Source organism: Aulostomus chinensis, chromosome 4 (genome assembly GCF_037954235.1).
Source record: "Aulostomus chinensis isolate RoL2024-O1b breed Wild chromosome 4, RoL_Achi_v1.0, whole genome shotgun sequence".
Lineage (NCBI taxonomy): Eukaryota > Metazoa > Chordata > Actinopteri > Syngnathiformes > Aulostomidae > Aulostomus > Aulostomus chinensis.
In genome coordinates, this window is record NC_141323.1 from 31,999,308 (window position 1) to 32,023,145 (window position 23,838).

The window sequence follows — 23,838 nt, forward strand, 5'->3', positions numbered from 1 at the left end:
CACACAATTAAACTCTACAGACAGTTGCATCTTCAGCCAGTAGAAGGAGGACATCGTGTTGTTGGTGCCTATTGTGGTGTAACAATGTGCGATGACCCTCCATTTTGCTTTTTTACTGCTTCAGAAATTGACAAACAAGCACAGGCAAAAGGAGGCGGTAATTAGCTGATGCTGATGCGGTGCTCGCCAGTCACAAATCTGTGTAGAAGAAGAAGACATCACGTCATCATTTTGAAGAGTGCACCGCACGGCAGGATGTGGTTTGGGACAGCACTGCACCCTCGAAACACGCGCACTGCGCGATTGAGTACATACTTTGCTTAGAATACTCAGTTTGAAAATTTTACATATGCAGTATGGAAGTATGTGATTTGGTACACAGTAATGCAGTCATGTTACTGTGATCCAGTACAAGTGACTTTGTTTTTTTTAACATGCACACAAATATTCACAAAACTCCAGTGTTTTTATTTTTTACCTTTATTTAGTCCAAGGAAACTCACTGAGAGTGACTCACATTTGCAGGAGCACCCTGATCACATTCACAGTCATAGAACAGCAGCTGCTCAGTACCACCTCTGAGAGCCTTGCTCAAGGGCATCTTGGTGGTGTTAATGAGTGTGGCTGCTTCCTCCTACCAGTCCTGAGGATTGAACCAACAACCTTTTAGTTTCAAGTTCACTTCTCTGTCCTTCAGGCCAGTGGTTGTCTAACTCTTGAAGCAAGTACCTCCATGATGACCATGGAACAGTGTCATAGTGCCTCTGTTCAGCTGCATCAGAGGTGGACAGCATGTTTTCTCAGAGTCAGAGTGAGTCAGAGGCCAACCATCAGACAACCATAGAGAAACATGAAACACTGGAATATTTTATGAATCTGAACTTGTTTTCAAGTGTGTGTGTCAATCTGGTGAACTCTGAGGTTCCAGTGAAAAGATCCACTTGTTGCCAATTACTGCTATAAATGATGCATTGATCACTGATGAAATACAGTAAATTATATTATGAATAGTGTTTGAGAATATTTGAAAGTAAGGAGCTGGGCAGTGTCTTTGGTATCAGTGCTCTGATGCAGCAGTCAGCTGGAGCCTCTGTTGGAATCACCTTTGATAGCAATACACACTGAGCACAGGTTCCAATAGAAGACCCAGTGTGTGCTGCTCAGGGTCCAGCACAGGTAGGCCAACACACTGTTGCTGTTTGACTGAGATGCACACCAGACAGTTGTGGAATCACACACATCAGAATGTATCTTAGCATCAATCAGGGAAACGCTGGCTCTGGTTCTTCTGTGGAGGTGAGCAGCAGTGACGTGAGTTCATCCTCAGGACAACACAGGAGTTGGGAATCATTCAGCTCCTCCAGGAGCTGTGGCCTCATGACGATCTCTTCCAGGGTTTTCACACTGAACAACACCAGGGCCGGCTTTTCCTTCATCACCATTGTTATGATTTGCAGTTCCCTCCTGTCAGATCACCTGCTATTGAGCTGCTGGTGTAGCAGATGTTTGTTTTTATTTCCTGACACTCTGACTATTTCCCGTTCATCAGACTGAAAGCCTGAGGGTAGAAACTGTTTTTAGCCTGGTGGTCTCAGCATCCAGGGCTCTGTAGCATCTTCCAGAGGGGAGGGGATCAAACAGTTTGTGACTGGGGTGTGATGGGTCAGCAGAGATGGTGCCTGTCCGTTTCCTGACCCTGGACCGATAAAGGTCCTGGATGACAGGTAGGTCGGCCCCCATGATTCTCTCTGCTGACCCGATTGTTCGTTGCAGTCTGATCCTGTCTTGTTTGGTGGCCGATCCAAACCAGAGTGATGGCTGTGAACAGGACAGACTGAATGATTGTAGTATAGAAGATGATCAGCAGCTCCTGTGGCAGGTTCAACTTCCTGAGCTGTCACAGGAAGTCCAACCTCTGCTGAGCTTTTTTTCTGGACAGTGTCCATGTTAGAGGTGGACTTCAGGTTCTTGGAGATTGTGGTTCCCAGGAACTTGAACATGCCCTCAGGAGACACTGTGTGGTTGAGGATGGTGAGGGGGGAGAGTGTGGGTGGGCTTCTCCTGAAGTCCACTGTCATCTCCACATTCTTGAGCAGGTTCAGCTCCAGGTGGTTCAGACTGCCCCAGTGGACCAGCTGCTCCACCTCCTGTCTGAAAGCAGACTTGGAACCATCCTTGATTGATACAGATATGTATTTTCTTTCAAAATTGTTTGCTATTTTTTCTATAGTATTCATTGTTTCAAAACAATTTTGACTTGTTTAACTTTCCAAAAGATATTTGGGTTTTCCACAGTTTGAGAATCACAACTTTAGGCTGCCACTGCTAGGATCTGAAAATGGTGGTGATGATAACGTAAACTAGAGATTCCAGTTGTGTTCTCTGGTATCCACATGTGGGATATTAGATGGTTTAGGGAGGAAAGAGCAGGAATCATGATTCCCAGCTTCAATAATCACATGAATTATTTCAAAGAGGATAAATTCCTTCCAATTCTATATTTTCCTTCTCACTCTCAGGATAAATTCCTTGGAAATCTGTGTTTTCCTGTCTCATTTCCAGGGTTTGCTAGTTAACATGTCAGAGGCATGAACAGGTGAGTTCATGTTAACATGAATTCATTCTCATCATGAATCTGCCTCTTGTTGTCTTTGTCAGAGTCTGTCAGGCTGGTGGACGGGTCGAACCTTTGCTCTGGCAGACTGGAGGTGAAATCTAACCAGCTGTGGTCCTCGGTGTGTGAAGAGGACTTTGACATGCAGGATGCAGAGGTGCTGTGTGGAGAGCTGAGATGTGGGACACCTTCAGTCCTGGAGGGGGGACTTTTTGGACCAGCAGAGTCTCCATTCTGGACTCAGGTGTTCCAGTGTGAGGGCCATGAATCTTCCCTCCTGGACTGTGGACGCTCAGGGTCTGGAAACACCTGCTCACCTGGCAAATCAGTTGGACTCATCTGCTCAGGTGGAGCTTTGGTTCAGGTCCTCCTCTGTCCTGTTGCATATTCATGTATTAATGATGCTCTTGTCTCTGCTCAGATGCTGATGATGTCAGGTTGGTGGGAGGAGCAAACCACTGTGCTGGTAGACTGGAGGTGAAACACCTGGGAGAGTGGAGAGCAGCAGAGACAGACCGGTCCTGGACCCTGAAGGAAACAGCTGTGATATGTAGATGGCTGGACTGTGGTTCTGCTGTCTCAACACAGCAGAGAGACGAGTCCTCAGAACGACTCATGTGGTTCATCGACTCTGAGTGTGTTCAGTCTACATCAACACTGAAGGAGTGTGTGAGATCATGGAACTCTTCTGGTTCCTTCATCCAGGAAATCACCTGCTCAGGTAACATTATTGACACTAACAGTCATGTGACTGAGATCCAGGACAAGTTGACTTTGGCTGTTTACATGAACACAAATATTCCTCTATTATTCTGACAATGATGATATCCCATTTTTAACCTTTATTTAACCAGAGGAAACTCCCTGAGTGACTCACATTTGCAGCACCACTCTGATAATGTTCTTGAAAACAACACAAGCTGCTCAGTACAGCCACTGAGGGCCTTGCTCAAGGGCCCCATGGTGGTGGTAGTGAGGGAGGCAGCAGTGCTGCTTGTAGCTCAATCCTGGTGAGACAAAGGTGAAGTGTACTGATGTTTCCAGTAGCTTTTTAATCTGTTCAGCTTTCAGTTGTATTTTAACCTAATTTACTGTCTCTCTGTTTCATTTTTGTGTTCAGAAAAAAACCTTCAGAGCTAAAAGACAGATAAATGAAATGAAATCAGTTCTTAATAAAAACACAAATTTTAAACGTCAGATGTGCAACATGAACAATCTTCAAAACAATGAATCACAAAAATGAGTCATGTTCACCCATAGTGTGCTCATGTGATGAGGTAGAGAAGCTAACAAGACTGAGAAACAGTTGTGACCAAAGCTCATGGTTTTAGACTCCATTGGTTTCCATCAGTCTGCAGGTGAGCCCACTCACTGTCTCAGTCACACCCTCAACCTCGTCCTGTCGTATGGAATTGAAGCCGAAAATCAAGTTGTATTTCCACAGAACTCTTTTTAATCCCCGTCCCAATCTGTCCATCAGTCTCTTCCACTTTCTCTCTGTCTTTACATCTGTCCCTCTCTTTCCTCCTGTTTATCTGTCTTCCTCCCTTTTCTGTCTTGTCCTGCTCTCCTGCTCTCTTTCCCCCTGCTATTCAAAGCAGAAGGCCGTTCCTGTTGAGCCTGGATCTGCTCGACGTTCCTGCCTGTTAAAAGGAAGGCTTTTGTCACTGCTTTTGTGCCTGCTGATGGAGAATTGTTGGGTGTAGATTCATTGAAGAAGTTTGGTGCTGGACCTGCTGTACTTGTAAAGTGTCATGAGATAACTTTTGTAGTGATTTGGCTCAATACAAATAAAAGTGACTTGACTTGACTGATGTCAGCATAGCCTTTACCTCAACACACAGATACAAAAACCCCACCCAAAACACAGAACATGGCATCAAACAGAACAATGACAGAAGACCTTGTTCTCATTCCAACTTGGCGCTTCAAAGTTTTGAATGATTCCTACATGTTAGGAGCCTCGACTAAAAAAAGGCCTTAAGAAAATAAAAGCTCACAGAGTTTAACCCCAATAAAAGCCTATCAGATTCATTTACACTCCTTCTTCCTGCCTCTCCTGATGATTGAACTGACAACCCTCCCATCACAAGTTCACTTCTCTATGTGGTCAGGATGCTGATGTAAACCAGAGATTCCAGTTGAGTTCTCTGATTTAGAAATGTGGGATATTAAATCCTGGGATATTAGGTTCAGTGAGAAATGAGCAGGAATATTGTTTCCCAGTTTCAACAATCACATGAATTTTTCCAAGGAGGATAAATTCCTAGGAAATCTTTTTTCCTGTCTCATTTACAGGATTTGCTAGTTAACATGTCAGAGGCATGAACAGGTGAGTTCATGTTGACATGAATTCATTCTCATCATGAAACTGCCTCTTGTTGTCTTTTTCAGAGTCTGTCAGGCTGGTGGACGGGTCGGAACTTTGCTCTGGCAGACTGGAGGTGAAATCTAACCAGCTGTGGTCCTCAGTGTGTGAAGAGAACTTTGACATGCAGGATGCAGAGGTGCTGTGTGGAGAGCTGAGATGTGGGACACCTTCAGTCCTGGAGGGGGCACTTTTTGGACCAGCAGAGTCTCCATTCTGGACTCAGGTGTTCCAGTGTGAGGGCCATGAATCTTCCCTCCTGGACTGTGGACGCTCAGGGTCTGGAAACACCTGCTCACCTGGCAAATCAGTTGGACTCATCTGCTCAGGTGCAGCTTTGGTTCAGGTCCTCCTCCATCCTGTTGCATATTCATGTATTAATGATGCTCTTGTCTCTGCTCAGATGCTGATGATGTCAGGTTGGTGGGAGGAGCAAACCACTGTGCTGGTAGACTGGAGGTAAAACACCTGGGAGAGTGGAGAGCAGCAAAGACAGACTGGTCCTGGACCCTGAAGGAAACAGCTGTGATATGTAGACGGCTGGACTGTGGTTCTGCTGTCTCAACACAGCAGAGAGACGAGTCCTCAGAACGACTCGTGTGGTTCATCGACTCTGAGTGTGTTCAGTCTAAATCAACACTGAAGGAGTGTGTGAGATCATGGAACTCTCCTGGTTTCACCATCCAGGAAATCACCTGCTCAGGTAACATTATTGACAGTAACAGTCATGTGACTGAGATCCAGGACAAGTTGTCTTTGGCTGTTTACATGAACACAAATATTCTTCTATTATTCTGACAATGATGATATTCCATTTTTTAACCTTTATTTAACCAGAAGAAACTCCCTGAGTGACTCACATTTGCAGCATCACTCTGATAATGTTCACAAAAACCAAATCAAGCTGCTCAGTTCATCTACTGAGGGCCTTGCTCAAGGGCACCTCAGTGGTGTTCATGAGGGAGGCAGCAGTGCTGCTTGTAGCTCAATCCTGGTGAGACAAAGGTGAAGTGCACTGATGTTTCCAGAAGCTTTTTAATCTGTTCAGCACTCAGCAGGAATTTAACATAATTTACTGTCTGTTTCATCCTTTTCTTCAGGAAAAACCCTCAAGAGCTAAAAGACAGATAAATGAAATTAGCTCTTTTTTTAAACGTCAGATCTGCAACATAAACAATCTTCACAACAACGAACCACAAAAATTAGTCAAGTTCACCCATAGTGTGCTCACGTGGTGAGGTAGAGAAGCTAACAAGACTGAGAAACAGTTGTGAGAGAAGCTCCTGTTAGCATAGCCTTCATCTCAACACTCAATCAAGTTCACTGATTCCCATAAATTGATATCAAACAAATGAAACACAGAGTTCCTTGTTCCAGTTCCAGCCAGGAGCTTCAAAATGCTGCCTGCCAGATGTGCAGGAACTTAACTGGATGCTCTTCAATATAAAAGCCTCAACTCCTGAGAATTGCCTTAACAAAATAAAAGCCCACGGGAAAATTTCCCTCAGAAATGGACCGACATTAGAGTCATTTACACTGCTTCTTCCTGCAAATCCTGAGGATTGAACCAGCAACCTTCCAATCACAAGGCAATTTTCTTTCCTTTTGGTAACATGTTAGGGTTTAGGGTTGAGGATTGTGTGGGAGACCCAAATGCAGACAATTTTGGGAGGTGCACAAAAGAGGTTTATTGAAGCTGGGTGACTGGGGGCTAGACGTGGCGTGAGGGCGAAGGCTTGAGACGTGGCGTGAGGGCGGAGACGTGGCGTGAGGGCGGAGACAAGACGTGAGGCTGGAGGCTTGACCGGTGACTGATGAACTTGACAGTATACAAGACAGAACAATCAGCGACGACAGCGACATCATCAACAACAATGACCCAACAACCTAACAGGGGAAAACACACGGGTTAAATACGAGAGGGGAAACAAGACACAGGTGGTGCAATCAACCAGGTGAGACACATGAGGTAATCACAGGAGGGAGGTCAGGAAGACAGGACATGACTACAAAATAAAACAGGAAGCACGAGACAGGGATCGTGACATAACCAGTGCTCAATTTTGCAAGGGTCCAGAAGGTGATGAAAACCAGAGATTCCAGTTGTGTTCTCTGATTGACACATGTGGGATATTAGATGATATAAGATCAACAGGGCGGCTCTATGGGGAAGCAAGATCTGTCTCAAACAAATGTCCTGCCCCCTCAAATCAAAATTTTAGAAGTAAAAAAAAAACACATTTCGATATACGTACAAAATTGATATATTCTGAGTTGACAAAATTATCTGCAGTAGCAGAAAAAATGCAAAAAAAGGTGTGTGATACAGTCTCAGCTTCCTCTCATCTCCCTGTCACTCAGCTGCACGCACATCTGTATTTGTAGAGTCAACTGAGGACCAGCCCGTTGTTCTTCTCACTGTTTGACTCTGTAAGAGAAGTGTTTCTTTCTGGATCCCACAAGCACCACAGTGAGCTGGTCTGCTGCATGGAGCCAACAAAGACCTTCAATGTTGTTGGTTGTCGAGATCTGGATGGATGTTTTATTTTATTCTTTATTTTATTTATTTATTTATTTTCTATTGATCGGTTTTGTTTTTCAAGACTTGGTGAAGGGATTTTTCTTTAATAACCTGGCCTACCCTTTTTGTTTTGTTGACATTGGCAATAATGATAAGTGTTATTGTTGGGTTTGAATATATTTGATTCAGGCCATCCAATGAAGGTAGATGTCAAGATTTAGTTGTTGTCATCCTAAGCAATGTTTTTTGTTTTTTTTTAGTTTTTGTTCTTTTCTCTTTTTAATTTTGCCCCGAGGTATTGCCACCTCATCAGGGTCAGGGGGTTTGTGGGCCTCAGTGACCTGAAGAGTTACACCAGCAGAAGCTTAGCCTTCAGGTGGGACAAGTGGGACCAAGTGGGACCGGTCTTAGGGTAAAGGTTTAATAAAGAGCAATCAAACTACATGATAATATCAGTTATCCAGAGAACCACCTACCCACCCAACACCGCCACCACACCATTTCCCCACATCTGTTGCCGCCCTTTGCCCCCTTCACATTTCCATTTCATGGAAATCTATGTTTTCCTGTCTCATTTCCAGGGTTTGCTAGTTAACATGTCAGAGGCATGAACAGGTGAGTTCATGTTAACATGAATTCATTCTCATCATGAATCTGCCTCTTGTTGTCTTTTTCAGAGTCTGTCAGGCTGGTGGATGGGTCGGACCTTTGTTCTGGAAGACTGGAGGTGAAATCTAACCAGCTGTGGTCCTCGGTGTGTGAAGAGGACTTTGACATGCAGGATGCAGAGGTGCTGTGTGGAGAGCTGAGATGTGGGACACCTTCAGTCCTGGAGGGGGCACTTTTTGGACCAGCAGAGTCTCCATTCTGGGCTCAGGTGTTCCAGTGTGAGGGCCATGAATCTTCCCTCCTGGACTGTGGACGCTCAGGGTCTGGAAACACCTGCTCACCTGGCAAATCAGTTGGACTCATCTGCTCAGGTGCAGCTTTGGTTCAGGTCCACTTCCGTCCTGTTGCATGTTCATGTATTAATGATGCTCTTGTCTCTGCTCAGATGCTGATGATGTCAGGTTGGTGGGAGGAGCAAACCACTGTGCTGGTAGACTGGAGGTGAAACACCTGGGAGAGTGGAGAGCAGCAGAGACAGACCGGTCCTGGACCCTGAAGGAAACAGCTGTGATATGTAGATGGCTGGACTGTGGTTCTGCTGTCTCAACACAGGAGAGAGACGAGTCCTCAGAACGACTCATGTGGTTCATCAACTCTGAGCGTGTTCAGTCTACATCAACACTGAAGGAGTGTGTGAGATCATGGAACTCTTCTGGTTCCTCCATCCTGGAAATCACCTGCTCAGGTAACATTATTGACAGTAACAGTCATGTGACTGAGATCCAGGAGAAGTTGTCTTTGGCTGTTTACATGAACACAAATATTCTTCTATTATTCTGACAATGATGATATCCCATTTTTAACCTTTATTTAACCAGAGGAAACTCCCTGAGTGACTCACATTTGCAGCATCACTCTGATAATGTTCACAAAAACCAAATCAAGCTGCTCAGTTCATCTACTGAGGGCCTTGCTCAAGGGCACCTCAGTGGTTTTCATGAGGGAGGCAGCAGTGCTGCTTGTAGCTCAATCCTGGCCAGACAAAGGTGAAGTGCACTGATGTTTCCAGTAGCTTTTTAATCTGTTCAGCACTCAGCAGGATTTTAACATAATTTACTGTCTGTTTCATCCTTTTCTTCAGGAAAAACCCTCAAGTGCTAAAAGACAGATAAATGAAATTAGCTCTTTTTTTAAATGTCAGATCTGCAACATAAACAATCTTCACAACAACGAACCACAAAAATTAGTCAAGTTCACCCATAGTGTGCTCACGTGGTGAGGTAGAGAAGCTAACAAGACTGAGAAACAGTTGTGAGAGAAGCTCCTGTTAGCATAGCCTTCATCTCAACACTCAATCAAGTTCATTGATTCCCATAAATTGACATCAAACAAATGAAACACAGAGTTCCTTGTTCCATTTCCAGCCAGGAGCTTCAAAATGCTGCCTGCCAGATGTGCAGGAACTTAACTGGACGCTCTTCAATATAAAAGCCTCAACTCCTGAGAATTGCCTTAACAAAATAAAAGCCCACGGGAAATTTTCCCTCAGAAATGGACCGACATTAGAGTCATTTACACTCTCTTCCTGCAAATCCTGAGGATTGAACCAGCAACCTTCCAATCACAAGGCAATTTTCTTTCCTTTTCGTAACATGTCAGTTTTGGGGGTTGAGGATGGTGTGGGAGACCCAAATGCAGACAATTTTGGGAGGTGCACAAAAGAGGTTTATTGAAGCTGGGTGACTGGGGGCTAGACGTGGCGTGAGGGCGAAGGCTTGAGACGTGGCGTGAGGGCGGAGACGTGGCGTGAGGGCGGAGACAAGACGTGAGGCTGGAGGCTTGACCGGTGACTGATGAACTTGACAGTATACAAGACAGAACAATCAGCGACGACAGCGACATCATCAACAACAACAACAATGACCCAACAACCTAACAGGGGAAAACACACGGGTTAAATACGAGAGGGGAAACAAGACACAGGTGGTGCAATCAACCAGGTGAGACACATGAGGTAATCACAGGAGGGAGGTCAGGAAGACAGGACATGACTACAAAATAAAACAGGAAGCACGAGACAGGGATCGTGACATAACCAGTGCTCAATTTTGCAAGGGTCCAGAAGGTGATGAAAACCAGAGATTCCAGTTGTGTTCTCTGATTGACACATGTGGGATATTAGATGATATAAGATCAACAGGGCGGCTCTATGGGGAAGCAAGATCTGTCTCAAACAAATGTCCTGCCCCCTCAAATCAAAATTTTAGAAGTAAAAAAAAAAACACATTTTGATATACGTACAAAATTGATATATTATGAGTTGACAAAATTATCTGCAGTAGCAGAAAAAATGCAAAAAAAGGTGTGTGATACAGTCTCAGCTTCCTCTCATCTCCCTGTCACTCAGCTGCACGCACATCTGTATTTGTAGAGTCAACTGAGGACCAGCCCATTGTTCTTCTCACTGTTTGACTCTGTAAGAGAAGTGTTTCTTTCTGGATCCCACAAGCAACACAGTGAGCTGGTCTGCTGCATGGAGCCAACAAAGACCTTCAATGTTGTTGATTGTCGAGATCTGGATGGATGTTTTATTTTATTCTTTATTTTATTTATTTATTTATTTTCTATTGATCGGTTTTGTTTTTCAAGACTTGGTGAAGGGATTTTTCTTTAATAACCTGGCCTACCCTTTTTGTTTTGTTGACATTGGCAATAATGATAAGTGTTATTGTTGGGTTTGAATATATTTGATACAGGCCATCCAATGAAGGTAGATGTCAAGATTTAGTTGTTGTCATCCTAAGAAATGTTTTTTTGTTTTTTGTTTTTGTTTTTGTTTTCTTTTTTTTAATTTTGCCCCGAGGTATTGCCACCTCATCAGGGTCAGGGGGTTTGTGGGCCTCAGTGACCTGAAGAGTTACACCAGCAGAAGCTTAGCCTTCAGGTGGGACAAGTTGGACCAAGAGGGACCGGTCTTAGGGTAAAGGTCTGATAAAGAGCAATCAAACTACATGATAATATCAGTTATCCAGAGAACCACCTACCCCCCCCCCCCCCCAACACCGCCACCACACCATTTTCCCACATGTGTTGCCACCCTTTGCCCCCTTCACATTTCCATCTGCCCCCTTATATGTGACTGTCTAGAACCAGCCCTGTTGGATCACATGAATTATTTCAAGGATGATAAATTCCTTGGAAATTTGTGTCTTCCTGTCTCATTTCCAGGGTTTGCTAGTTAACATGTCAGAGGCATGAACAGGTGAGTTCATGTTGACATGAATTCATTCTCATCATGAATCTGTCTCTTGTTGTCTTTTTCAGAGTCTGTCAGGCTGGTGGACGGGTCGAACCTTTGCTCTGGCAGACTGGAGGTGAAATCTAACCAGCTGTGGTCCTCGGTGTGTGAAGAGGACTTTGACATGCAGGATGCAGAGGTGCTGTGTGGAGAGCTGAGATGTGGGACACCTTCAGTCCTGGAGGGGGGACTTTTTGGACCAGCAGAGTCTCCATTCTGGACTCAGGTGTTCCAGTGTGAGGGCCATGAATCTTCCCTCCTGGACTGTGGACACTCAGGGTCTGGAAACACCTGCTCAACTGGCAAATCAGTTGGACTCATCTGCTCAGGTGCAGCTTTGGTTCAGGTCCTCCTCTGTCCTGTTGCATATTCATGTATTAATGATGCTCTTGTCTCTGCTCAGATGCTGATGATGTCAGGTTGGTGGGAGGAGCAAACCACTGTGCTGGTAGACTGGAGGTGAAACACCTGGGAGAGTGGAGAGAAGCAGAGACAGACTGGTCCTGGACCCTGAAGGAAACAGCTGTGATATGTAGATGGCTGGACTGTGGTTCTGCTGTCTCAACACAGCAGAGAGACGAGTCCTCAGAACGACTCGTGTGGTTCATCGACTCTGAGTGTGTTCAGTCTACATCAACACTGAAGGAGTGTGTGAGATCATGGAACTCTCCTGGTTCCACCATCCAGGAAATCACCTGCTCAGGTAACATTATTGACACTAACAGTCATGTGACTGAGATCCAGGACAAGTTGACTTTGGCTGTTTACATGAACACAAATATTCTTCTATTATTCTGACAATGATGATATTCCCTTTTTTAACCTTTATTTAACCAGAGGAAACTCACTGAGGGACTCACATTTGCAGCATCACTCTGATAATGTTCATTATCACATAAAACAAGGTGCTCAGTTCAGCCACTGAGGGCCTTGCTCAAGGGCCCCATGGTGGTGGCAGTGAGGGAGGCAGCAGTGCTGCTTGTAGCTCAATCCTGGTGAGACAAAGGTGAAGTGTACTGATGTTTCCAGTCGCTTTTTAATCTGTTCAGCTTTCAGTTGTATTTTAACATAATTTACTGTCTCTCTGTTTCATTTTTGTCTTCAGAAAAAAACCTTCAGAGCTAAAAGACAGATAAATGAAATAAATTTATTTCTTAGAAAAACAACAATTTTAAACGTCAGATGTGCAACATGAACAATCTACACAACAACAAACCACAAAAATTAGTCATGTTCACCCATAGTTTGCTCATGTGGTGAGGTAGAGAAGCTAACAAGACTGAGAAACAGTTGTGAGAGAAGCTCCTGTTAGCATAGCCTTCATCTCAACACTCAATCAAGTTCACTGATTCCCATAAATTGACATCAAACAAATGAAACACAGAGTTCCTTGTTCCAGTTCCAGCCAGGAGCTTCAGTGTCTTAAACAGGATCAGCACACATCAGGAAAACCCTGTTTAACCTCACTTCATTCTGTGAAGGCATCAAATTGCTGCCTGCCAGATGTGCAAAACAGGAACGTAACTGGATTCCCTTCAAAATAAAATTCTCAAATCCTGAAAATTACCTGAACAAATTAAAACCCCTCAGGAAATTTTCCCTCAGAAACAGACCTACATGAGAGTCATTTACACTGCTTCTTCCTGCAAATCCTGAGGATTGAACCAGCAACCCTCCAATCACAAGTTAATATTTCTTAACTTCAAGCCACCAGTGCTCAAATTTGACAAGGGTTAAGATGGTGATGAAAACCAGAGATTCCAGTTGTGTTCTCTGATTTATACGTGTGGGATTTCAGATGATATAAGAGCATGTGAATTATTTCAAAGAGGATAAATTCCTTGCAATTCTAAATTTTCTTTTTCATTCTCAGGTTAAATTCCTTGGAAATCTGTGTTTTCCTGTCTCATTTCCAGGGTTTGCTAGTTAACATGTCAGAGGCATGAACAGGTGAGTTCATGTTAACATGAATTCATTCTCATCATGAATCTGCCTCTTGTTGTCTTTGTCAGAGTCTGTCAGGCTGGTGGACGGGTCGAACCTTTGCTCTGGCAGACTGGAGGTGAAATCTAACCAGCTGTGGTCCTCAGTGTGTGAAGAGGACTTTGACATGCAGGATGCAGAGGTGCTGTGTGGAGAGCTGAGATGTGGGACACCTTCAGTCCTGGAGGGGGGACTTTTTGGACCAGCAGAGTCTCCATTCTGGACTCAGGCGTTCCAGTGTGAGGGCCATGAATCTTCCCTCCTGGACTGTGGACGCTCAGGGTCTGGAAACACCTGCTCACCTGGCAAATCAGTTGGACTCATCTGCTCAGGTGGAGCTTTGGTTCAGGTCCTCCTCCGTCCTGTTTCATATTCATGTATTAATGATGCTCTTGTCTCTGCTCAGATGCTGATGATGTCAGGTTGGTGGGAGGAGCAAACCACTGTGCTGGTAGACTGGAGGTGAAACACCTGGGAGAGTGGAGAGCAGCAGAGACAGACCGGTCCTGGACCCTGAAGGAAACAGCTGTGATATGTAGATGGCTGGACTGTGGTTCTGCTGTCTCAACACAGCACAGAGACGAGTCCTCAGAACGACTCGTGTGGTTCATCAAATCTGAGTGTGTTCAGTCTACATCAACACTGAAGGAGTGTGTGAGATCATGGAACTCTTCTGGTTCCACCATCCAGGAAATCACCTGCTCAGGTAACATTATTGACACTAACAGTCATGTGACTGAGATCCAGGAAAAGTTGTCTTTGGCTGTTTACATGAACACAAATATTCCTCTGTTATTCTGACAATGATGAGATCCTGAATTTGATGAGGGTCATGTTGATGATGTGAAATACGGAGTCCAGATGTTTCACTTCAAGCAGAGAGACCAAGTTGTCTCAAATACGAGTGTGTGTTTGTGTGTGTGTGTGTGTGTGTATGTGTTTGTGTGTTTTGGGGGTTCAGCCTCATCAAGCAATAACAAGAGGAAGGTGAGTCAGGAAGGGAAGTTTCATGGTTCTTGTTTTTTCCGATGAGTTTCAGCAGGATTAGTAGCTGAGAAAAATGGGTGAATATTAGAATGATGATTTCCTGATGTCTCCACAGAGTCTGTCAGGCTGGTGGGGGGGTCCAGTCTGTGCACAGGCAGACTGGAGGTGAAGTCTAACCAGTCATGGTCCTCTGTGTGTGAGGAGGATTTTGGCCTGCAGGATGCAGAGGTGGTGTGTAGAGAGTTGGGGTGTGGGGCTCCGTCCCTCCTCCACGGGGGCCCGTATACAGACATGGAGACCCCAGTCATGGCAGCAAAGTTCCAGTGTGGTGGAGATGAATCTGCTCTGCTAAACTGTGGAAGGTCTGGCTCAGTGAGGAAGACCTGCTTACCTGGGAAAAGCGTTGGCCTCGTCTGCTCAGGTGAAGGTCATAGATCTGCTTCATCCCACTGCTTTGCTTCTACCACTCATGATTCCTGTGTCTGCTCAGAGCCTGATGGAGTCAGGATGGTGGGAGAGCCCAGTCGCTGTGCTGGGACCCTGGAGATCAAACACCAGGGAGAGTGGAGACCAGCGGCCCCTGGGGGTCCTGAATGGCTCCACCAGTCTGCCTCTGCAGTGTGTAGACGGATGAATTGTGGCTCTGCTGCTTTAACAAATAAAAGACAGAACTCGCGATCCAGGCCTGTGTGGTGGATCAGGTCTTCTTGTGTCCAGTCAGCATCTGGACTGCAGGAGTGTGTAGTGGAGACTGATGAAGTTCATAGTGCTTCCAGTCTGATGGTGGTGTGCTCAGGTAAAACTGGACATTCCAAACAAGCTGCTGCTTCCTCGATGACACCAGCACATCTGCTGATTCAGCCTTTCTTCTGCTCCCCCCTCCACAGATTTGCTGGTCCAGCCAAACATCTCCTTCTCTGCCTTCACTGACGGCGTCTCTGAGGTGAGGCAGCAGGAGACTCTGCTGCTCCGGGGCTCCAACTTCACCATCAGTTGCTCTGTTGAACCACAGTACCCAGGAGGCCTGTTCCAGCTCATCTTCTCCACCTCCAGCACAGCACAGAACTACACCCTACCAGCGCTCAAGTACTCCGCCCAGTTCCTGTTCTCAGCAGCAGACCACACCCACCGAGGGAACTACAAATGTGTTTATCACCTGTCCCATGTTTTCCCCCATCACTTCTCCTCTGAGAGCCAGGAGCTCCACCTCATCATAGCAGGTGACAACAGGACCAGCTGGAGTCAGACAGAAGAATGTGACCCTGACTACATTTACATGCACTTTCTACTCCTCTGTTCTCCTGCTTCTTGTTTTTAGCCTGAAAATGACAACATTCTGATGAAGCTGTTTACATGACTATGGAAAATAGTCCAGCTAGCTAATTCTAACTAGCTAGGCTAGTCTGAGAGATGAAGGGCGGAGCTAAAGTTTACTGTCAAATTGATCATTTTCTTGACAGTCCAACAGGCTCCTTAAGAACAACTTTGGACTCAAATGCCCCGTTAAAAAAGAAATCTATAAGTCCAAGGAAACAAGCACCTTGGTACAATTCAGAAAGCAGACACCTGTAAAGTGTCATGAGATAACTTTTGTTGTGATTTGGCGCAATATAGATAAAACTGACTTGACTTGTCATTTGTTTGTCTCCCGTCCAGTTAAAGTGTCTCACACTGTGAGACTCTACAGTTTTAATTCCTCCTGAAGTTCATTCATGACAGAAAAGCCTCAAACCTAAATAATATTGGTCTGTCCTACGTTTTCATTGAGAAATGCTCAGTTTTGAAAACCCACCCAGAAAAAACTCTTTCTAGAATCCTGATTAAATCTGGACTGTTGTCATTTTCAGAATAACAGTGGAACGATGGCGGACGTGTAAAAATAGTCTGTGTTAAATGAATCCACCAACCTTCTGGGAAATATGCTTCTTGTCCATCATCCCCAGAACCAGACAAGGAGACAGAGACTCTTCTCTAGAGAGCTGAGACCCTCGCTAGTTAGCTTAGCACATTGAATCGTAGCGGTTGGGAAGTGTTAGCAAGTGTTAATAGTTTCTCCAGAAACATTTGTTCGTCCTATCATTTGCTCACGTGAAGGTCCCACTTCAAACTCAGTGTCAGAACGAACCTGACAGGAAACGATCTCGTTGCAAGAGGCCCCAGACTTGAACTGGACAGTTTGAACAAACAGGAAACAAAGAGAGAGGAAACTGCATGAGGTTCAACACGTTGGTGAAATCAAACCAAGAATGTTGTAATTACATGTTCTGTGTGTCCATGAGGGAGCTGAGACCAGCAGAGACCAGCAGACCATGAGTTAGCTTAGCATAATGAATGGTAGTGAGTGGGAAGTGTTAGCATCAACTGTCTCAGGATCATGATGTTGGTTTGTCCTGCAGTCCTCCTCCTCCTCCTCCTCACCCTCTCTTCCAATGTCGGCCATGATCAGTAGCAGCAGTCGCTCTCCTGCTCCAACAAACATTTGGTTTTGGTGGCCAAATCACTGCTCCCATTCAGGAAAGTAGTCTCAGCTATGTGTCTGATTCTAAAATTAGAATGTCTGTTAAAAGTGATCCACAAGCCCAGATATATGAATGCAGGTGTAGCGGCTCCAGACTGAGGGGTATCTGGACGCTACATGTGATACCCAGGATGAAGACTGAGGATCAATGAAGAGAGAAACGATGGATGAACGTCTTCTCAAGTCCGTTTGATTTCTGAGGCTTCGTTGGGCCTGTGGGAAAAATCTCTCAGCCTAACCCACGTAAGCGTCAGAGCTCCACCTACTGGTCAGGTGGAATAAATTCAAAAAATAGGGGGTGTCTGTTTTATGTGAAAACACATGAAATAACAACATTTTCTGTCTGTTTATATTAAAACTTCTATTTTCTTTTTTTTCAGTTCCTTCCACAGGCAACGACTGTTTGGGACTTTTATGCTAACACTTCCCGCCTCCTACCATTCATTGTGCTAAGCTAACTAGCATGAGTCTCAGCTCCTAGAGAAGGGTCTCCATCTTCTAGTCTGGCTCTGGGGATGATGGACAATCAGAGACTTCTACTAAAAGTTAGCGTGTTCCTTTAACATGCAGCCTTCCATCAAGAACCTTCAACCATCAACATGTCTGTGGTGGTCAGTGGTGATGTCATTGATCAAATGTGATGATTCTAAATGTTTTTCAGTGCCTTTAAGTGATTTCATCATCAGAGCGTTCATCCACCATCTGATCCTGGGGTCATGTGCTGTCTTCTTCTACCGCTACTTCAAGGTAACACGACGTAGCTTCGTAGTCCTTGGCTATGAGCAGTTGTTTCAGCAGCAACTGGAGGTCTGAGCTGTCATGTCTTCCAGGCCAAAATGGAGCGGCAGGCAGGACACCAGGAGAACATTGAACTCAATGCTGGTGATGCTACAGAGGAAGGCTTGGTTGATGAAGAGGCTGGAGTTCACCACCAAGACACCACGGATGTGTGACTGCAGCGCCGCCACAACTGAGCTCCAGGATTCTTCTGCTTTCACCGTGATGATGTTTAAAGCAACAGGACGTCTCCTAATTGCAGTCTTGTAGTTTTCCTCATGTTTTCATGATCGTCCATCTCTGTTCTCAAGGTCAAGTCTCAGTTCTGGCCTGTTTTATCAGATAGATCAAAGGTTATTGAAGGTCCCTGAAATGAAAACTCCATGTTCTCAGTTCTGATCCTGCATCTCTGTTGTCATGGCTCATTTATCTCTCCACACATGACAAACCAAAAACTTTTCCAGTGTTTTTACATCGAACTCCCGGTTTTTCTTTTTTTCTCTTCCTGTTAAAACAATTCAAACATTTGAGGACTCATCCTTCCCTCAGTGGTGTCGACTCATTTTCCATCCAATGGAAACGTCTCCTCAGATTTGGATGCTCCTCCCCCATCCACCACGTGATGCACTGTGGCCCCAAAATACTTTTTTCCCATAAACATCCAAGAAGAAGTGGCTGCAAAACATTGGATTGATTGTTTTAGTCTCTACAGCCCAAACTGACTCGTTCCACTGACAGAATAAAACTGATGGAAAGTCTGAAGGGACCATGATTCCATTTTTGTACCCACTTTTGTTAGCAGCAAGCTAACCACAAGTAGCCAGAGCAGGTCAAGTGAACATGTTCTGCTGTGCAGGGGTGCGTTCACTGCTTCTGGCTCATGTAGAGGTCACATCCTGTCACATGACCCATGAGGACAGAGGTTCTGTTCATCATCAGAACTGTTGAGGAGCCGTCTGAGCACATTTTGTTGAAAAATAATCACAAAATCAACTTTAAACAAGTTCCCATCTACCAGCATAGCAGAGATCAGCTCATGGTCCAATACTGGGCCTCCTCCTGATTAGTAGGCTGGATTTTTACAGTGAACATTTGAAGTCACCAAATGAGAGATGGAAACAAAATGAAGTCCAGTTTGATGCTGGAAAACCACTTCTTTGACAAAACTGTGTTTTTCTCAGCTTTCGTTAAAAAAATGACAGTTTTTCATGAAACCATCCTTCATTCAGGTGTTGATGAAAAATATAATAGACTCACTGACAACAAATCTTTTGAAATGAAAACAGACACCTTGGTCTTTGTTCTGATGAGCTCTGATGTTGTTCAACTGTTGGTCTCTGAGCCTCAGCACCCCTGCCTGTTTGAAGGCGTATTCTGTCCAAGTAGAGCTCATGATGTGTTCATCTGACCAAAATAAAAATGGATGAAAATGTCAAGAACCTCCCTCCCAAATGTGATGTCTTCCACTGAAACAACTCTGGAACATTGAGAGGTTTCCTCCTCCAACAGTCCTGTCTTCTTACCAGCTTTGCTCTCTCACTACTGTTTAGTGTTGGAGAGATTTTGTTCTGTGACACCTGTGAGGAAGAGACTTCTATTCTTCTTTATGATGTCATGACCTGATTTCTGGAGTGAAAGTAGTTAGTGTGATGTCATAATGAGCTCCATGATTTTCTGTTATTTTTTGGTAAGAGTTTCATTGTTTCACCTGTACATGCGTAGTTACACCAGAAGGGGGCAGTTTAGCTCATAGAGTGCTTGGTGACATGAAAAATCTGTAAAAAAAAAGTGTTCTTTTTCTGCGGTGGTTCTGCTGATGCTTCCAGTTCTTGCCAATGCTGAAGTAATAAAAGAAGGTGTTGTCCAGCAATGCTGTCTGTCTTCATGGTGTCTCATTGACTCCTTCATCTACATATCAGGCCACAGCAACAGTGCTGTCCCTCACTACACAACATTGACACTGAGATTCCCACTAATGATGAGTCAGCACATCCTGACTGTTATGATGACCTCAGCCTGAATGCTCCTCCTTCTTGAGATGCCAGACCTCAAAGGACTCCAGTTTGACTCAGAGTCACTTCTTCTTCTCTTGGACAAATAAATGGATGAACAAACACTAACATATCAATCATGATTTAAACCCACTGGCAAAACCAATGTTTCCACTTTGTTGATTTTTACAATTTCCTTTAATAAATACAAGTGGGTGGAGCCCAGATGGTCCAAACCTGTTTCCTGTCTCCTGTCATTGTGGAGAGTCTCTGTTCTGTCCTGCTGCTGTCCAGTTGTCTCAACTGAGCCAACTCAGACTCACACCCTCTTCATCAAAACATGATGTTTGGTCGAGTCCTGTCACATCAACAGGTGACGTGGAGGAAGTCATCAGGAGACACGGCGATGTACAGCTATGTGACATCAGCAGAACTGTGGAAGTTTATACTGAGTCTCCTGATGACAAGTGGCAGTATAGAGATATTAAAGAGAGTCTGAGCTAAAACTGAACCTTGGGGAACTTCAACCTTTGATCTCAGAGTTTTGTGTTTGATCTTAGAATTCCTTCTTTGATCTCACCTTGATTTCTTAATGATTTCTTTGTGGACACAAATTGTCTTTGATCTCTCAGTCTTCTTCTGTAACCTCACCAGTTGAAGCTTTCTCACCACTTGGATCTCATGTTTCTGACATCTCTGAGCTTGTTTCCTATCCCCCTGTCTCATATTGATGAGGTCATACAGCCTGATGATGTCTATGGTTCTCCTTTGAGTGGTTCCCTCTGGGAGAGTTCTCTCTCTGTAACTTGTGTGTGTGTTTGGTCGTATCCTGTTTCTCCTTGACAGCACTTTAGTGTTTTTACCACTGGTGTCTCATCTGTGATTCACCTTTTATTTTACTGTTTTGTCAAAGATGAAGGTGTGTTTGTTGTCATTCATTAATCATGTGATTGCTCATGTGACTGTGGTCACGTGTATGCCAGATGGCGCTGTTCTTTTCTTTTGCAGATGAAGTGCTTGTAACATCTCTCACTCTGATCACTTCATGCTATTGAAGCTACTCAGCTGTAGCCTAACTAGCTCAGTCAGTAGAGCATGAGATGCTTAATCCCAGGATTGTGGGTTCAAGCCCCACGTTGGACGTTCATCTTGAACATCACTGCTTGTCCTCTCACTTTTTGCAGCTGTGGGAGCTTTGATTGTGAAAATTGATTCTGCAAAGACCTGCCGTGAGGCTGGGCTCTCCTCTGTATTTGGTTGCTAGGAACCTGAATCAGTCCTCAGTGGAGCGGTGCTGCTGAGGCTGAGTGAGGCTTGAGTGAGGGACTGAGCAGGAGCAAACAGGTTCAAGCAGGTTCAGGCAAACTCCACTCAGTCCACCAACATCAAAGCAGAGGAACTGAGTTCATCTAACAAAATGGATTCATATCATCTCCACTTGGAATGCTCTGGAACTACAAGCACACTTAAAATGGCTGACTTATGACAACAGAAGGAACTTTGAAGTAGATTTGATTTATTTCAGTCAGTGACAGTCATTTTTTTCAAGAATTTAGTTCAGGTAACTTCATTGTTTTACTAAGATGAGCTTAATGTTATAACATTGAAACAAGACCTAAAATATAGTAAATATAGTGGAATATATTGGAAAATATCCTGCAATATATTAAATATTATATTTCCATCCATCCATGTTCTTCTGTCTCACACCTGAAAGCCACTGGGATAAGGGTTATTTTAAAGCTCTAGAATATCTTGTGAATATCTGGAGCTTAATTCCAGCAGCAGACCTCCTCAGGTGATGGAATTTATATTTGACATGTTTACCATTAAATGAGACACATTTGCAGTCCATTGAAATCTACTTGTGTTCATGGTGAGTTGATTTCAAAACATGAGCTGACAGAATCTACGTTTAGGGAGGAACCACCATATCCAGGGGTCTGGACCTTTTAGTAGTCAGAGCCATCAAAGTAGCAGACTAAGCTAGCAGACATTAGCATTGAGAAGAAACTGACCAAACACTGCCCTATTGCATTGTGGGAAATTTCAGCTTGGTTTGTGTCCATCGGTACACACCAGAAATTTGTCTCATGCTGCCGTGATCCATTCTAAGATCAAACACAAAACTCTGAGATCAAAGGTTGAAGTTCCCCAAGGTTCAATTTTAGCTCAGACACTCTTCAAGGTGGAACCAGCAGAGGAGCTCAGTAGAGACTACTGGACAGCAGCAGGACAGAACAGAGGCTCTCCACAATGGCAGGAGACAGGAAACAGGTTTGGACCATCTGGGCTTCTGTCCACTTTAATGGTTTTTAAAACATTGAAGGAAATTGTAAAAATCAACATTGTGTTTAAATCATGATTTCTAGTTGAGAGTGTTTGCTCATCTGTTCCAGAAGCTTCTTCTAGAGTTGACCCTGGATGAGTGGAGGGACCTTTTTGATCATCAGGACTGGTTTTTGATGGCCTGATGGTGCATCGGGTCATCATGGTCCTCCACCATCTGCAGGGGTTCCAGGACTGTTGTGGTGTTTGTGGGAACTGCAGGGAGAAGCTGAGACCTGGAGAGGAAGTCCTGGACTCCAGCAGACCTCTCAACACCTGCAGCATTTTTTCAGCTCCACCAAACCCAACATTCACTGCCTCCTCATCATCTGGGCATCAAAAGCAGCTCAGACCTGCTGAGCTCAGCAGACCTCAGCCATTTTTAGGATGTCTCCATGATTCTCCTTCACATGATTTTCATTCAGAAACAATAGAATTGTCAAATACCACAACAGTTTTCAGCTTGCTGGTAAACAACATACACACACACACACACACACACACACACAAATAGTTTGTGTTTATGAGAAGATTAAAAAAATCGACTGTGCTTCAATGAAGATTAATTGTTGAATATCAATCCTCTACTTATGTTCATGGGAGTGTAGTTGTTGTGGCCGAGTGGTTAAGGCGATGGACTAGAAATCCCTTGGGGTCTCCCTGCGCAGGTTCGAGTCCTGCCAACAACGTTAAACTGCTGTTCCAGAGGAGACAACATCTGCTCCTACTGTAGGTCCATGTGTCAAAGGTTTTCTTTCAAGGGCTGTAGCAGCTGATGATGAGGGAGAGAGAGAGAGGATTGGTAGCATGTTGTCTTGTCTCAACCATTCTGGTGTTGACCAAAATCTTTGTTGATACTCCAGTGGTGGTGAAGGTGAAGGAAATGTTCCAAGTGGGAGGGTTCCATGTTCAACCAGTTTCATCTGGAACTGAGGTGGAGCTTAGGGTTAAGTAGGAATTGGTTTGGTTTCGTCCCTGGGAATGTCAGTTGGTGCGTGCGTGTGTTTGTGTGTGTGTGTGTGTGTGTGTGTGTGTGTGTGTGTGTGTGTGTGTGTGTGTGTGTGTGTGTGTGTGTTTACATGCAGACTTTCCCTTGTGACAGCTGATTTGGTTTGGAATCCATCTGAGGACATTTTGAGAAAATTCTATCATGTAGTTGTAGTTATTTTGATTTACAACACTGGAAAAAAAAATCACCTCCCCTCCAAAAACCCTCGTCTTCAACTTTGTACCCAAGTTGTCTTCTCATCAGGCACCACAGGATCCAGTAGGTTCAGTTAAAACAAGTCATTAGAGATTTAAAAAATGTCCATCAAACACAAAATAAGGCTTCAAATAGGTTTCCAATTTCATTTCATGTTGACACATTTTGTCCATTTGACATCAGGACTGATCCCAGATCATCTCAATGACCTCATCCCAGCACCAGAGTACCGCCCAAGTTCATCAAGGACAGCAAACATGAGCAGGTCTAGATTCACCTCCATCTTTGGAGGTTGTTGAATTTCCTCCTGAGGACCGTCAGGCTGTTTCCTTACTTTGCTGTGACACAACAGCAGACAGCAACAAGGACTGCTGCAGTGCACTTGGTAATTGGATGCACTGAAGTCATCCATTCATGTCAGTGATGTCACTTGGCAGGACTGTCATTGCCGTCACATTCTAGAAAAGAATCCAGACTCCACACGTGGCTCCCATGATAACTGATGGACCTCTGGTTGGAGGCTGGACGATGATGTTTGGTCTGGGGTGGTTAAGATGGTGGGGGCTGTTTCAGTTCTAGTGCTGAAGGCTTTCACCATGACAGTCAGACTCTCATCTGTCCCTCATGTTCCCTCAAATGT

General features: G+C 44.5%; 1 protein-coding gene and 1 non-coding gene across 2 annotated transcripts; both read left to right on the forward strand.

Annotated features, from left to right (window-relative positions):
• The first annotated feature begins 3,253 nt into the window (after nt 1–3,253).
• On the forward strand, nt 3,254–9,784 carry LOC147267064 (T-cell differentiation antigen CD6-like). Its single transcript, XM_086202353.1, has 4 exons — nt 3,254–3,335; nt 5,009–5,058; nt 8,181–8,433; nt 9,772–9,784. Exons 1-4 carry the CDS (start codon nt 3,292–3,294, stop codon nt 9,782–9,784), a joined length of 360 nt encoding a protein of 119 aa, XP_086058479.1. The 5' UTR covers nt 3,254–3,291.
• A 12,817-nt stretch (nt 9,785–22,601) lies between these two features.
• On the forward strand, nt 22,602–22,683 carry trnas-aga (transfer RNA serine (anticodon AGA)). The gene has a single exon. It is a non-coding gene; the product is annotated as a tRNA-Ser (tRNA).
• Nucleotides 22,684–23,838: the final 1,155 nt, after the last annotated feature.

Coding starts and splice junctions, on each gene's coding strand:
- LOC147267064 (XM_086202353.1), top strand. CDS start 3,292: ATGGAACTCTTCTGGTTCCTTCATCCAGGAAATCACCTGCTCAG. Junction 3,336..5,008: donor CCAGGAAATCACCTGCTCAG/GTAACATTATTG, acceptor TGTCTTTTTCAG/AGTCTGTCAGGCTGGTGGAC. Junction 5,059..8,180: donor TTTGCTCTGGCAGACTGGAG/GTGAAATCTAAC, acceptor TGTCTTTTTCAG/AGTCTGTCAGGCTGGTGGAT.